The sequence below is a fragment of the Toxotes jaculatrix genome, chromosome 5 (assembly GCF_017976425.1).
Source record: "Toxotes jaculatrix isolate fToxJac2 chromosome 5, fToxJac2.pri, whole genome shotgun sequence".
NCBI lineage: Eukaryota > Metazoa > Chordata > Actinopteri > Toxotidae > Toxotes > Toxotes jaculatrix.
Window position 1 is genome coordinate 9,466,499 of NC_054398.1, and position 15,566 is coordinate 9,482,064.

Below are 15,566 nucleotides of genomic sequence, written 5' to 3' on the forward strand. Positions count from 1 at the left end.
TGCTACACATATACATTTTTCCACGAGTTTTCTCCACTATTTGCTTACACGTTTGTGTATTTTTAATTTCTAAAAAGAAAATCAGTATTCGGTGGAACCACTCATGTTTTCCAAGCACACAGTATGTGAACCTGTGATGAGGGCTCAGAACTGCTCTACACTACTGGTAAACCTGGGACACAAACAGAGACCAAGGACAAAGAACACAAAAAAGACATTTCCATGTCGCACAACTTTAATAGAATATTTTAACTAACTCTGTACAAATTGAAAAGAAATATTGCGCAAGTAACAAATTGTGAATAAGAACCAGTTAAGGCCATTGCTAGCACACGGTCCAATGTAGTAGATTTGAAGATGTCAACCGTGGCTCTGAGAGATCCGTCCAACAAGATCTACAATCGTTCTTTTTAAAAAGAGAGAGAAAGGATGGGTTGTAATTTTGCTGTCGCTGCTATCGATGATCAGCCATCAGGCAAAGGGGGCCAACCGAGCGGCCAGAATCCACGAGCGGTATATAAAATACATTGGCAACCTCTTCCATTTGTTTTCCACAGACATTCTACTGAATCATTAGACAATAACAGAAATATTTATATATTTTTAAACAACTTTTAAATGCTTAATTAGATTACACTGTGTTAATGACAATTGGCAAACAATTTAACAAAAGAGGACGGTGTGTTTTGTCTTTTATTTTGGCTTCTTGGCAACAGAATTTACATTTGATCCAAACATCTTGCACCCTGTCCCATCACTGACTCTAAATGAAATTTGTTAAGAACTAAACACATGCCAGAAGAGATACATTATAAACCACAAAAGGTTGAGTGTCAGTCACGGTGTCTGCTGAAATCTGTCATCTCTGAGGCAATTATTTACCAGACCACAAGCTCAGGCTGGGGAAATTCTTGTCTTAATTCCACAAATTGTTCTTTGCGTCCTTGTAAAACACGTTAAAAGAGCATTTAATGGGTGATGGGGCACACAGGGAAGAGTAATAGACCAGGTCCTATCTGAAATATAACCACACGCCTGTCACGTGATCTTAATTAGCTTAACGTGTCCACTCAAGTGCTCAGTTTAAATGCTTGTTATACCCAGTACAACTGGGCAGAAGTGAGCTGTATTAATGGAGAACACAGTTCCTCAATGTTTGAAATGTTTTTCTGATCATAGAAAAAAACACGACTTGGCAGTATTCACGTTTTGTTGACCTGCTAAGCCCAAATAATGTTTGAGCCCATAAGAAGGAGCCTATAACAACAGTGGCTGGGCCTCAAAGAGATCCCAAAATGCACCACTTCATACAGCTGCATGACACCAGAATAAATAGTCCAATGACATGACAATGAACATTAAAAAAAAAAAGTAAATTAAATTCAAAATGATACACTGTATGTCTCTTAAAAAAACACACACACAAAACAAAAGAAAAACACTTTAGCAACCCCAGTGAAAGGTTAAGTCAAACTTGTTCAGCAGTTTCCTGGTTAACTATCACTTCTCTTGTTGGCATTAAAAAACCCTGAGTAACTGATTTATTTCCATGAAACTAAAAGTTGGGATTCATTCCTTTCTTATCTTTTTCACAGATGATGATTTTCTGAGTTTTTTTTTTTTTGGCAGTAGTAACCTACTCCACCTTACTGAAGAAGAACAACACTGTCCCTATGTGATGCCATGGTATTTCAATTAGAGTCAAGTCACTTCCTGCTTTGAGTTTGAATGAAGCCAAATTAAAAAAAAAAGGGAGGGGGGTGGGTGAGATGGGCGCAAGACAAAAGAAACAAAAGAAAAAAGAAGAAGTCATGCACATAATAAAAACGCAGTTTGGTTTGCGTTCTATTGCGTTCAGGTGAGAGTTCATAAAAGGGCGGAGCCTGCAAGAGTAGGAGGACTTGCTGATTGGCTAAGAACTGAATTGACTGACAGCAGGTCTCCATCTCCCCTGATCACCACGGTTACTGCTGTTTGCATTCGGCAGGCTGCTGCTGTTCTTTCTGTGGGGAGCAAAGAGAGTGAAACCAGATTAGTAAATAAGACGACAGAGAGCTAATAAAGCCCCTGGGCACTAAGCAGCAAGTAAGAAGAAGCTAAAAAAGAAAGCAGACGCTAAAGAATGAAAGCACCTGGTTTGGGACAGTGAAGGGAACAATGTTAAAAACCTGGGATGGGACCACAGGAGGAAAAACAAACAGATGGAAAGGAGGAAAGACAGGACAGGTAGATGCTGCAGCTACACAAGATGTGAATTAAAGGTCCTAAACACCTCGGACTACTCGGAGAATCAAGGATGTAGTGAAAAAGAGAGGCAGCCAGAGTAATAAACTAAAGCCAGTGGACGAAGACAGTGTACAATGTATGCGGGGACGCCATCCTTATTTCTCCCTTACCTAGAAATGCATGGGGTGAGAATGATTGATTATGCCTGTAATGGAGGGGAATCAAGGGGAGGGAGAGACAACAATATGCACAAGTTTAATTGTCACATTGAGAAACAACATAGCGAGCACAGTGAAACAGTGGTGAAGCTGGTGAATTAGCACCCTGAACTCCTGAGGCAAAATGAAAAAATAATAACTGATAAGCTCAAAAACTCCACACAACAAGCTACGAAAGAAACTCATTCACAGACACAGTAGTGTTGTTGTTCACTCTGCTTACAGGACATGTTACACACGCTTACTCACTATCAGACTGGAATAGCTCATAATGGAGAGTTATCATTGTACCTAAACTCTCAGCCCAACTAAATGACAAAATAAACACCTCTTTCTCTGGCTGTCATTACGGAATATTTTGTAACCTGTCAAAGTGAAAGCAGAAAAAGCAAACACCTCTTTAACAGTCTGCCATATGCAGAATAGATTGAGCTTTTGGTGAACACTAGAGATTGAAAAAGAAGAACCTGAATGAATGCATGGAAGGAGACTCCCCTTCTCATAATCACAGGTGTTCGCTCTGATGGTGACCTAGGTTATCCTCTTTAATTTGAGCTTAACACACTTCACTGTACAACTGTGTTGTCATGTTCAGGTGATTTTGGGGGAAAAAAATCTTGATCTTAGTGTAAAAGTTTACAGATTATATGTTGATTCTGTCTTAGGTAAACCATGTTATCCAGGTTAATGTAGCCCATACAAAGTAAACAGGATCTTCAGTATAGGTGAAAGTAAATAAAAGATTTATTTATAAAGCATGCATGGACATTTCTCTGGTTCTGCCTGTTGGCCCCCATTAACGTCAAGAGAACTAAGTTTTGACAAGTTGTTTGCTTGGTGCCTTCAAAATACACAGTAGGCCAAATGTTCCAGATTATGACAATTAAATATTAGTATTAAATATTTAAATCAAGAGGAAGGGAAAAAGTGCAAGATGCAAACTGACCATGGGGTCAAAGTCTCCCTCATCGTCGTCATCATCACCCTCCTCATCTTGCTCCTGAGACCCAAAAAACAAGAACATTCAAAGACATGCAAACAACTCTTTTTTAAGAGAAATATATGGGAGGGAGTGGTATAATTGTAAGGTTTAGCAGTGATGTGTATGGTGGTAAAATTATACACCCAAGTCCTGTGTGAGCAATGATGAGCAGATGTCTGGTATTTCACCTCAAATGCACAGTGTTTGTGAGTGAAAGTGGAATCACTAACCTCTTCGTCTCCCTCTTCCAGCTCCTCCTCTTCAAACTGCAATAAAAACAACGAAATCAAGACTGAAAATACACCCAACACTGATGACAGGTTTAGCTTATATATCCTCAAGAGAGTCAGTTTGCAAACATCCCATCTTGTGGCTGGGGTAGTGGAGTTTTTCTGTGTTCATGAGTAACTCTGTGTGTGTGTGTGTGTGTGTGTGTGTGTGTGTGCGTGCTGGAGGAAAACCACTCACACTCTCGTCATCTTCCAGGGCCTCCCCAGTGAAATACAGCACTGCTCTGGGAACTATTCTCTCACGGAAGAAATGACCAATCTCAAAGTCTGTGGCTAGAGTGTACTCAGAGTCTTCGTCCTGTAAAACAAAAACACAGAGACCTTTTTAAACGCAGCTACAAATCCATCATATTGATGGTAAGAGAAAAAACAATAAAATGGCTGGTGATTTTATGGAGAATAAGCTACATTTTACTCACCATTTCTCCATCTGGTGAAGCTGTGAGGGGAAAGGACACAGAATTTAACCAATAAGAACCTCAACATACTGGTTTACAAAGAACTTTTAAGGTGTGATGAAAAGTGGAAAAACAGGATTTTAATTGGCACACTCATTTATTTAATGACCAGTTAAGCCAACAGTCACAGTCGGAAAGTACACTGGTGTTATAAGTGAGACAGCCTTCGCGTTAGCTATAACATCTGAGTATCCATTTATGGCAAACTCTATGGTTATTATAAATGAGGTCACACCACGGAGGCAGTGACAGGACGTTAGCAAACAGCTGTGCCCCACCACCCCGTCAATAAACTGACTAAAGGTGATATCATCATGTCCTTCCTCTCTCTTTCAACAATATTGTATTAAGGGAAACTGCTTTGTTACACTTGCATGCCTCTGTGCACATGCTACATAATGCCATCACGCAGGTCCGCTACAGTGGCCATAGTCATTACCAGCAATTTTAGAGAGCAGGCTCGATGTGACTCAGGCTCTCTGAGTATGGTGACTGCAAGTGCAAATGAATTTAAAAAAAATATGTGGTGAGAGGAAGGTGAACACAGCCTTAGGTGCACTGCAGAAGATTTTCACAAATTCTTTGAACTAATCATGTCAATTATTTAGCCATTAACAATATCTGAAACTATGAACATGTGGGCCAAATGACAGTTTTTCCTTGGTGACTGCAAATTCTTGCCCTGAAAGACCTGCTTTACTAGCATTACATGACACAGTAATCTCCATTTATCTGATCAACTGGTCTTCATTTTAGTTGTGAGCCTGCTACCTCGCTATATCGCACCTGAAGTTGTATCACTTCATGTAATTATACAATAAAACACTAGTTTTGTACATCATTTTAAAATAATTCTTTCTGTGCTAAGACCGTTTGAACACAGTCTGAGCATCAACTTCACACTTTCATTTCTAAATTAGCTCAAATATATGTTTCCTGTTTCTACTATCTAGAAATGTGTGATACTTATCTGCTGACATAGCTACTGATGTCAACGTATCTGCAGTAAGCTAATATCTGCCCTGCTGATTTATTCATCTTGCTCATGACTGAACACAAACTTAAGTTTCTGCAACGAATGAATCAATGTTACATTTAGCTGTTGAACAAAAACATTCTTTTATTATCCTGACAGAAGAGGTAAAATTCATGTAGATATGAAAAGTTGTGTTCACAATGCCAATGGTCAAAAAAAAAAAAGACAACCATTTACTTCTGTGATTCTGTGGTGACACATCAAAACCAATATTTGCTGTGGCATCTCTACTTTCCCATCCACTCTAATAAAATCTCTGTCCTTAACAAACGATATACAATATATTTTATTTATATCCACAGACTACACAGCAGTTGAGTCACATGCACTCATTGTGTGTGTTCATGTGATCAGCAAATGATGGCTGATTCACTTATGGACATCCAAGCCCTAGAGCTGCACACCTTAACACACCTGACAAAGAGCTATTTATATTCACCAGTCATATACCAAGGTTATGACTGAACCAGTAAGACAAACATTTGCTCAGCCAATGGGTGTTTAGGTCAACTTCTCAAAGTCAGAATGAGTCCGGACATGTCTTACAGGTAAGTTGACTGTATAGCAAAGACAATACAGACATCAAATAAAGGTGTATTCCTCTGATACACCAATTCCTCATTTCAGGATATCTGACTTCATGGACCTGACACTGTATTATTCATCTAATGTTTCTTCAAATGATCAAAGGCAATCAAATTGAAAACATAAGACTTCTGACATCTAACTGACTCTTCTCACCTAAACTAACATGAGACTTTTTTTAAACCAACCTTTGGTATTTCCTCCAGAGTTTTTCAGTCTGTGATTTGACCTCTTCTTTAATTACTATATTTCTCTTTGGTGTTTTTTTCAAAGCTCTTTGAGATGCTAATATTCTTGAAAGATTATATTAGTTTATTTATAAAGAATGTAATTGGTTAAATGTTTTAAAGTAATGGCTAGAAAGACTGTGGCTTATGAGTGGTCTCAAAACTTTGCTTCATATCTTAGATCAGTCATATATCCGTCATTCACTGGCTGTTTTAATGCCATAAAAACACCTTAACTCTTTGAACTGGAAAATAATGGTAAACCCACTGTTGATGTAAAGGTTAGAGAGTTGAGTGAGCACAGCTTCACGTACAAAGTTCAACTTCAGTGAGCAACAGACATGTTGCCTATCCCACATGCATGCTGCAGGATGACTGCACAATCTGATGCAGTAAAGGAGTCTGGCGCCATCTGCTGCTGAATTCAGCTCAGTGCAGTGATAATAAAACCAGGACATGTATATTAACATGTTGCCACACTACCTGCAGGTAAACAAACACACGCTGACTGTCAAAAGGATGCACCTGTGTAACACTCTCCCTCTCAGAGTTTTCAGTAAGTTAGGGTTTGCTCAACGTGTCTACACAGCTAACAGAACAAAGCTTTAAATCTAAATGGTTGTAAGAATAAGAAATCCTTTATTAGTCCCTCAGTGGGGAAATTGCATATGTATGTGAGATACATGCAAATTGCTGAAAAGATATAGGAGCAATTGTTTTGAGTGTGGCAGTGAGACCTCCAGAGAAATCCACCACATTTTGTGCGTTCTCACCTTTGACGGGATTAAAGAAGTTGAAGAAAGAGTCGTTGGGGACCTGTTTGGTAACAGTGCGAACTGTGCCGCGGCCTTTATGCTTCTGCTTCTTCTTAATAGTTTTCACTGTCACATCCTTCCCCTTGTGCCAATCTATTTGACAGCTAAAGAGAGGAAGTGTGAAAAGAAGTGAGAGGCTGCAGAAAGCAAGGACTCAAAAAAGGTAAAAGCTAGAGGAAGTGCCAAGAGGAGGCTGATATGTGGGATGTAAATATAGAAAGAGTGAGCAGAAATGTTTTACAAACCACACAATGTCTATTTTTTTTTTTACTCTACATCATTTATGCCCAAGCCACAGATTAACAAGTACGTTTGTGTGCTCTGGCTCTCACCCTTCACAGTCAATGATCTCTGGCCCCTCAAATGAGAAAGGGTCTGAGGCATCAGGTTCTGATTTCATCTTGTAGACTTTAGTGAGGACTGCGTTGTTGAAGTAACCATTGGGCTCAAAGTGGAACTCTAATGTGAAACTCTGTGTGAGAAAGGAGATGACAGATAATTTTACACAGTATTTTTTTCTCTAATTAGTTTGTTAATTTTGAATTATATGAATTCATTATGACACTGTGTTGACACTGACCATTGGCTGTCCTGGTTCAGAAAACTTGACTTGAATATCTTTCAGGTGCTTTAGGATGGGCTCATCGTGCTCCTGGTGGGAAATTAACAGAAAGGTCAAAGACTTAGAACACTTCAGAAATGTAAAATGTCTATGAGGCATGAGTGAGAGATAAATCAGTGAAATGTACCTGTAGCATGTCACTGAGCATGTCCACACTCTTGAATATGGTGAGCCAGAACTCAGGGATGCCTTTTGGGTCTTCCTCTGGCGTGGCTTCCTCTTTCTTTGCATCCTCAATTGCAGCTTTTTCCTTTACTTCCTCCTGCAAGGCAGAGAGCAGCCCACCATTAAGCTTTCAAAAAGAAGAGATCAAGTTGTTTTACAAACCACCAACAGAGAACTCAGATACACAAGGTAACAGTTCTCATCAGTTAGAAAACTGTCATCACAGTCAAGTCCTAATAATACTCATTAAAATCACAACCTTCTTCTTTCCTGTTAGACACTAACCCATTTGCCTATTTGCCCAAATGTGTGTGTTTTCTCGTTGGTTTACTGAAAAGGATGTTGAAAATGTTTTTCCCTGTAGGCCTTGCATTTGTTCCTTCATCCACCTTAGACAGAAAAGCTTTGTGCTTCAAGTTTGTGTTGAAAACATCCTCTTTTTGTTTTAACAATTTTGCCACATTCCTAGAGTCATTTATGAGATGTGGTGATAAGAAAAACTTCTTTTCCTATGTTGTGAAGAGCCAAAGGAAGTAGGATTTGGAATATTCTCTAATGTCTCTAAACGCAAACAAACCAAATTTGTACTTACAGCTAGCTCCTCCTCTTCCTCTCTGTCACTGTGCCACTCACACTCCTCATCTGTGGGTTCCACTGTTCCTGTGACAATATCTCTTCTCTGTGACACACGCATATAACAACAGAGTAGAGAAAAGAGGGATTTGTGAATGTTAGCATGAAATATCTGTATATGAACACGCATTCATTCGACAAGGCTGAATTATTTTCAGCTAGCACGCTGAAATCAACACCATTTGAGACCAAGATGGACACACACACTGACATACACACAGAGTACAAACAGGTGCAGCAGGATTACAGCTGCCAGTCTTCAGGGCAACTAAGAATGGCTGAGTTTTTGTCACTGGCTCTGGAAATAGCCTTGACTAACAAAAGAACAGTTGACTACTCGTTCTAGCAGTTTTCAATTTAGCACCAAGGATGTGTCCTCCCTGACCTTGAGTTGAACCAGAGAGACATATTTCACCACCCATTAGTGCAGGGAATGACACAAGTGATTCTTAAATATTTTCTCTCTTAATAAATAAGAGACCTTATTGGTCTTTTTTCTGTCTTTGCTCTGTTTGCATGAACAAAAACTGAGCAAAGAAAATTCTATACATCTTTGGAAACAGTCAAGTCAATAGTAAAGTGAAGTTAAGAACAAAGTTCTGTTATAAAATCATTATTAACCATACCTTGTCAAACAGAGGCTGGTAGAGGGCAGCATACTTCCTCTCTAGCTCATGGACTTCCTCGTAGAACTTTGCTTCTATGTTAGCACACTGCACCTGTAGCCTTTTCAAGGCATGCACTCGCCTCTTCACTGCTTTGGGAAGCATGCTAGGAGAAGAGAAGCATAAGAACTGATGTGAATTTAAATCATTTGCAGTAACTATAAAATTATGAGCTATGTTGTTTTGTTTCTTTCTCTATGAAGTAAAACTGTAATCCTCAACCAATTCTTGCACAATCTTTAATCTTTTAAACTGGTGAGTGCTCAGCCTAGGGGGTTGAGAAGCACCAAAGGATCTCAGTATAGTTTTATAAGACGATACTGTACCATTTTCCTACACTAATTCAATAGTCTCATTCAAACAACAATCTAAAACACTAATTTTGTAAGTATCCTGAAGTATCCAGAATTGGATACTGGAAACATCAGATTTTGATATTTACGTATCAAGAGTTTCAAATAAGTTAACACAAAAACCACCAGATCCCAGCCCCTCTTCTTTAACAATCAGATCTTATTAAACACACCTCACCAAAATCACCACCTTGAGTAATGCAGTTCCATGTTTACGTTATGTGGAAATTGCTGTCTTTTGGCTGGTAAATGCCAATTACATCAATATGCAACTAGCAATTATGACAAGAACTTTTTCCCCCCGAATAGACCGATATCCAATATATCTGTACAGGCAGTAAATAATGTCAAAGAATCCAAGGAACATACAAACATGAATCATTTGAGTCACTACACAATATTAACTTAATACCTAAAAACTACAAAGAAAACGTAAAGAAGCAAAAGCAGTTGCCATTTTACCGCCATGTTAAGTTGTTCAGCAACTAATGTGAATACTGGCATGTTGTAACCATGTCAATCTTTCCATTTTCACCCTTAATCTGCCATAGCACCAATACAACATGAACCATCTACACTGACCTTTCCAAGAAGTGGAAGCTGACAGGTCTGTCCATTTGCCCACCTGGGTTCTGCATCCCTTGATCCCCTTTACCTGCCAAAACAAGAAAGATTACTCAAGTGTACCTCTTACATCACCACTAGACAAATTACTATTCAAAAATACAACACGGAGGCTTGTGCCATTCTTTTCATTTGCATTTAGGGAGTTGAAAACCCAGCAGTACTGCTTTGTGTCTCATCATACACTATATGAGACAACATAATCCATTCAATACGACAGCCCTCACATTTTTCTGTGATGATTACAAATGCTGAGTTTATGTATGAGTCAGAGTTGGTGATAATTGGTCATTTCTGAGGTTACATTCCACAAAACAAGTTAACAAGCCTATCTGCCATTCTTTTTATTACATACATGTAAACATGAAAATATAACAGCTAATATTAAGTACAGACTAAAACCAAAATTTCTCACATTACATAAAGTAAGTTGAAATACAACTACGTTTGTCTTTACCTTTACTGGCGTCCATTACTGAGTGGCAACTCCTTCCTCTGTTAAAAACATATCAATTATATAAGTCAAATGCTCATCGTGGGTCATGACAGAGACAGAGAGAGTTAGTAGTGACGGAGAAAGCTAGCTACAGCGTGAAAGAGGAAAACAACCAGTGTCGATAGTATTTATTTAGTGAGCCCGGGGATACAATTAATAGTACCTCTATGTGAGAGACATGTTTCATCATTACATTGCCAACAAACATCAATACAGAACAATCATATGTAAAATCTATGACTTCACTTGGTGTACAAACTGAGACAACTGTCATCTGTGAAAAGCATTGTGAACTAACAGCTAAGTATTCTCCAGCTGATCAACAGAAACGCTGGTGTTAAGCAAGTGCAACTGCTAGCCCAACTGCCGTTAGCACTAACATGCTAGCGGCAGTTGGGCTAGCTGCGACAGCCAAAGTTAGCATCGCTTCATTTTTATAGAGTAAAATGGCCATCTTTGCCTCTGACAGTTACAGAGGACCACTGATAAAACAATATCACATTAATCTACACGCTAACATCAGCTTAACAACGCGCACATACGGATAACCACCCAGCATGGGCGGTGCCAAAAATCTGACAGCAGCTAACCGGGCTAGCGGGTTAGCAAGAAAGTATGAGCCAACGTGCTATGAACAATGCTTGAAATAACAACAAGAACGAACGTTAACACTTAACATCAACCCTCTCTCCCCCGCTCGCACATGCCATTTAGAATACATTTTTCCAATGATTGACTGTGGCAACAACCCTGCGCCTTATGATTATGCAAAGAAAACTGACCGTTAACGTTACAGCAGCTAGCCCACTGCTAGCCGCATTCACATGCTAGTATCAGCTAGCTATCTTTAGCTCGCGGGTTAATAAAGGTTCCAGAGTCAGAGCAAAGTGTCGGGAATACAGCTCATCAACGGTCCGTCAAATTAGTGACATAAATCGTAATGCTAATGATTAATGCCCCAGCATGGGGGGAAATGTTCACATTAATAAAATATCTGTGCTAACTTGCTGTTTTAGCTGTCTTACCTCTCGTACAGCGGAATTCTCGCTGGTCGCCTCGCTCACGCGTCTTCGCTTCAACCCCCACGCGCGAGCAACACACACGCGCTCCAGCATCCTGGATTCTGATTGGCCAGCTGGTGAAGGAAGGCACGGTGCTGCGTTCAAGTGCTGGGTTGCGCAAATCTCATTCTCGGGGACACTCAGTGTTGCTCAATCCCCTCTTCTCTCTCAAATAAACAGACAAGCAGACGAAGGATTTTATAAAATATCTATTTTGCAGTAAAAGTAAAATCTAATCATAATCTCAAAGCATTCGTGGCTTTTCCGTCAAACACCAGATCAAGACAAAAGATTTAAAGCTTTTTTTTTAACTGAAGACATCTCATGTGTTTCACAAGGTTCATATTCATTGTGCTCCTCCTTGTCTCAGCGCTCTTTGTATTTTGAACAGTAGCAAGGTTTCCTTAGCCAAGCCTCATCAGGTGTAGTACATCACTGGCACACCTTCATCTTCACCCTCTGACTTCCTGGCAGAAGAAGAGCACAGCAATACAGAAATGACGAACAAAGATAGGGCCAAGCCTGGGGCCGTCCCACTGTTTCCCATAGGACAGGAGGAACATTTGAAATGCTTGCTGAACATGAATCAAGTATATGCCATAATGTCTCAGCAGAGGCCAACCTAAGTGCCACTCAAGTGCCAATGTGGTCTGGCCAAATGGTCCTATTCCAGCCAGTAATGTACGCCTTTGGTAAGCCCAAGTACCCTTGTGTGCACAGTTGGGGTATGTTTTGGTTTAAATGTACACACCAGGTTGGAATGCATAACACTAGTGCACCCTTTAAGAGGTCCCCTTTTTTAATTTTACCCACTGACCCTTAGATGCCCTGTGCACACCTGTGCTCATCCCACTGGAATCTCCATCTTATCATTTCTAAATAACTGCCACATTTCAGACAACATCTTTATTAAACTTATATATTTCAAAGCTGCACCTAAAAACTCCAGATGAATTCAGAAGTCAAAACTACAGCTTGTTAGCAATATTGGGCAAATGTTGGTTGTAAGTAATAACGACTATCTATTTAAAGATTTGTGAGATTTAAGGGGACTACTGAAATGAGAATAATATACATTCAGCCTTTTCATATGGGATTCAAGCTACAACATCAATAATATTTTTGTCTATTGATGTATGTAGTAAGTGCTCCAGAACATGTTTAGACCACAAGAGGGCTTCATATACCTGTGCTTCATGGGAGACAGTGACTCTATCAGTGCATGTACACTGAAAGAGTCTCTCATATTGTATAAATGTATTGATGAGTCGATAGTTGATGTGTGTAAATTGTAGAGAGTGTGTGTACCATTGTGTTTTTTATGTTTCACAGCTCACATGTGCTTGTTTTCACTCTGCTCAGACATATTCGACAATCCATAGAGGTATTTTTTAAGAAAAACTGCACAGGATGTATACATTTAGGTTAACTGACCAAGCTCATAGTATGTTAACATGGCTTTTAGAGATGATTGGATGGGCTGGTTGATGACTGGAATGAGTGAAGTTCAAACCTCTTAAAGCATGAAACAGTATGGCTAAAGCAGAATATTTTGTGGTTGTACCTCTCAACAACTAGTTAGTAATGACATGAAGATGACAATAATCATTGCAGATGGCCTAAATGCTGCATATTTATTCTTACACCAGAAAATAGCTGAATTATTATATTATTCTGAAGCAATACGTCATTGTAGAACAAAAAGCCATATTTGAGAACAGGCATCAACAAGCACTGGTAGTTAGTGTTTGCATGAATTAGATAGTAGAACAAGAGCTATCATTTACCTGCTTTGTCAGATAACATCAGTGTTTTTATTGGATCCAAGAGATGACATAGAGGGAGATTTTAAATGTGTGTGACAGAGAGGTTTCAAAGTGGGAAGTGGTAATAGCTTTGAGTCATTTTCTGTCACTATCCACAAATGGACAAACCCATTTGCTTTTCTTCTCTCGTCATTAGAAATTACATCTCAAATTAGAAAATCCACAGCCTTTTCACATCTCATCTATTTAGAAAAACGGTATTTATCTGAAAATGTTCCACCATAAGGGCACAGAGCATGTCACAAGGCTGTATCAGTAGTGACTGTCTGTTCATGTAAAGTATCCGACTGATTCACCATTAACGTTTTCTTTTTTTCTGTTGGAAATGTGCTTTTTGCGGAAATAACCCACTGATTAACAGACATAAAAAAAACACTAAAATTCTGTTTCCTATCAACCATTATGTAGCCTACACACTTGAGAGGAAGTGACAGCACCGGGGCCCCTCGGGGTACGGCTGTGGTGACCAGGGTTTGTGCCTGTCACAGTGTGACATTTACCAGCAGGGTCTGTACTCACAGAGGAAATCAAATGTGATTGTGTAGCATTTGGAATGAGCCAGAGATCTAGAAACAAGTGTACAGTAATCGCTAATTTAGGAAATGTAGGGTGGTGCTAGTGTCATTTGAAGCAGAAACTATGGTTATATGAACAGAGGAGTTCTTTGTGCATTATCACCTCAATGTGATGTGGATCTTTGACTTAAAATGAATAAACCAAAGCATAAAAACAACTTCGAATTCAGTTATTTTAAAACCTTTTATGGTTTTGCGACCCTCTGCAACCTACACCTCCAGCCCTCACACAAAGCTGTACAGCCTCAGCTCATCAGCAAGTCAACTCCAAGATTACACCTGCTTTCTGTCTTTTGTATTTGCCCCCCCCACACACACACCCCCGCCACCAAGGGGGCAGAACACACCTGGCTGTTCAAATACTATGTATGGTGCCGATGCATCTCCATTTGTCAAATCTAAGGGTCTGCCCAGCTGTGTGTGCGCACATTTCATTGTATGACAGTGCAAGTGTTTGCTCTGTACACAGTACAAGATTAATTCTCATCACACTTCTGTACATTCTGTCAGCTTGGCTGATAGCGACCAAACCTTCAAGTACTGTATCTCTCTGTGCAGTCAATATCTTGTCTTTGAATTGCTGAAGGAGCTCTACGGAATGGATGTTAGTAAGTGAAATTCACTAATCCATGTGCTCATCATACATCGCTCTTGGATAGCAGATTGTTAGAGCTGGAGGAATCACAGAGAACATCGCAACAGAGTTCACAATTTCCATTACTCCTCTGCTTTGATGATGTAAGTGTAGCCCAAAGGCAAAATGTGCCTTCTCTCTGACCCAAACCTGAATTGGTCAAATGCATTTTATCTGTCACTAACAGTAGTATAGACTGTCAGTCAGTTTTCTCGTTTCAGGATAGTACACACCCAGCACTCAAACAAAATGTGTGCAATCTGTCTTGCTTAGCGTTTTCTATTCCTTAATATTATGTATTATGTGCCTCTGTCTCCTCTGTACATATAACATCTATAGCATGTGCATCCTAGAAAAGTGTTTTCCAGTTAAAGGTTTCCCAATCCTATTCAAGGGTCTAAACATACAAGCTGATATATGTTACTCAAAAGATAAAATGCTCAGAGACAAATTTGTGGTTTTCTGGCTATCTAAAACAAAATCGGCTTGATTTGACTATATGGTCTGTGTTTTCCAGTCCACATATTGGTTTTTGAATCCTGTTGTGATTTCTTCTCGGTAATCAGTTTTTGCTCGGACTAGTCTTTCTCTCAGTCACTGCTGGAGGCTGACATTTGTTGGCGTATCTTAAAACAATAACAGAAACATGTATTTCATCATTGCTTGGCTCTCACGGTCTTGAACCGTCCTGATCATTGCTGGTTGCTCTGGTTTGTTTCCACAACTTAAAAAAAACAGACAAGTTACCAGGTGTGATTGTGTTTGTCAGTTTCTATCTTAAATGTAACCATCTGGTCACATTTTGATGAAGTTGTCTCCTTGCCTTCTGCTTCAACAGGCCCCCGTGACAGTGAATAGAAATAAGTGGGTAAAAACAGTAAATGAATGATTGAGCCTTTTGTATGTAATTGTCTTCACATTTTCATACATTGATTAGTTAATTTCTCAGCACTGATTGCTTAAATGTGGAAATGTATGGAATCACACAGATCTGGAGATTCTGTTTATCATTCGAAAGCTTTTTTTTAAAATCAATATTTTTACCTTTGGAAAGAAAAGGACACATTTTTCTGCC

At 39.4% G+C, this 15,566-nt stretch overlaps 1 protein-coding gene across 2 annotated transcripts; it reads right to left on the bottom strand.

The window, feature by feature from the left end:
• Positions 1-1,580: 1,580 nt before the first annotated feature.
• On the bottom strand, positions 1,581-11,520 carry nap1l4a (nucleosome assembly protein 1-like 4a). 2 transcript variants are annotated; one of them, XM_041038472.1, is made up of 15 exons: positions 11,421-11,466; positions 10,357-10,394; positions 9,858-9,930; positions 8,884-9,028; positions 8,217-8,303; positions 7,587-7,721; positions 7,418-7,489; positions 7,170-7,309; positions 6,796-6,941; positions 4,136-4,155; positions 3,895-4,014; positions 3,657-3,692; positions 3,391-3,444; positions 2,397-2,431; positions 1,581-2,003 (listed from the first exon to the last, which is right to left on the bottom strand). In XM_041038472.1, the coding sequence occupies exons 2-14, from the start codon at positions 10,370-10,372 to the stop codon at positions 2,426-2,428; spliced, it is 1,050 nt and encodes a 349-aa protein (XP_040894406.1). In that variant the 5' UTR covers positions 10,373-10,394; positions 11,421-11,466; the 3' UTR covers positions 1,581-2,003; positions 2,397-2,425. The 2 variants fall into 2 exon arrangements, with proteins under 2 accessions (XP_040894406.1, XP_040894405.1); XM_041038471.1 differs by lacking the exon at positions 2,397-2,431 and having other exon boundaries at positions 11,421-11,520.
• Between the last annotated feature and the right edge of the window lie 4,046 nt (positions 11,521-15,566).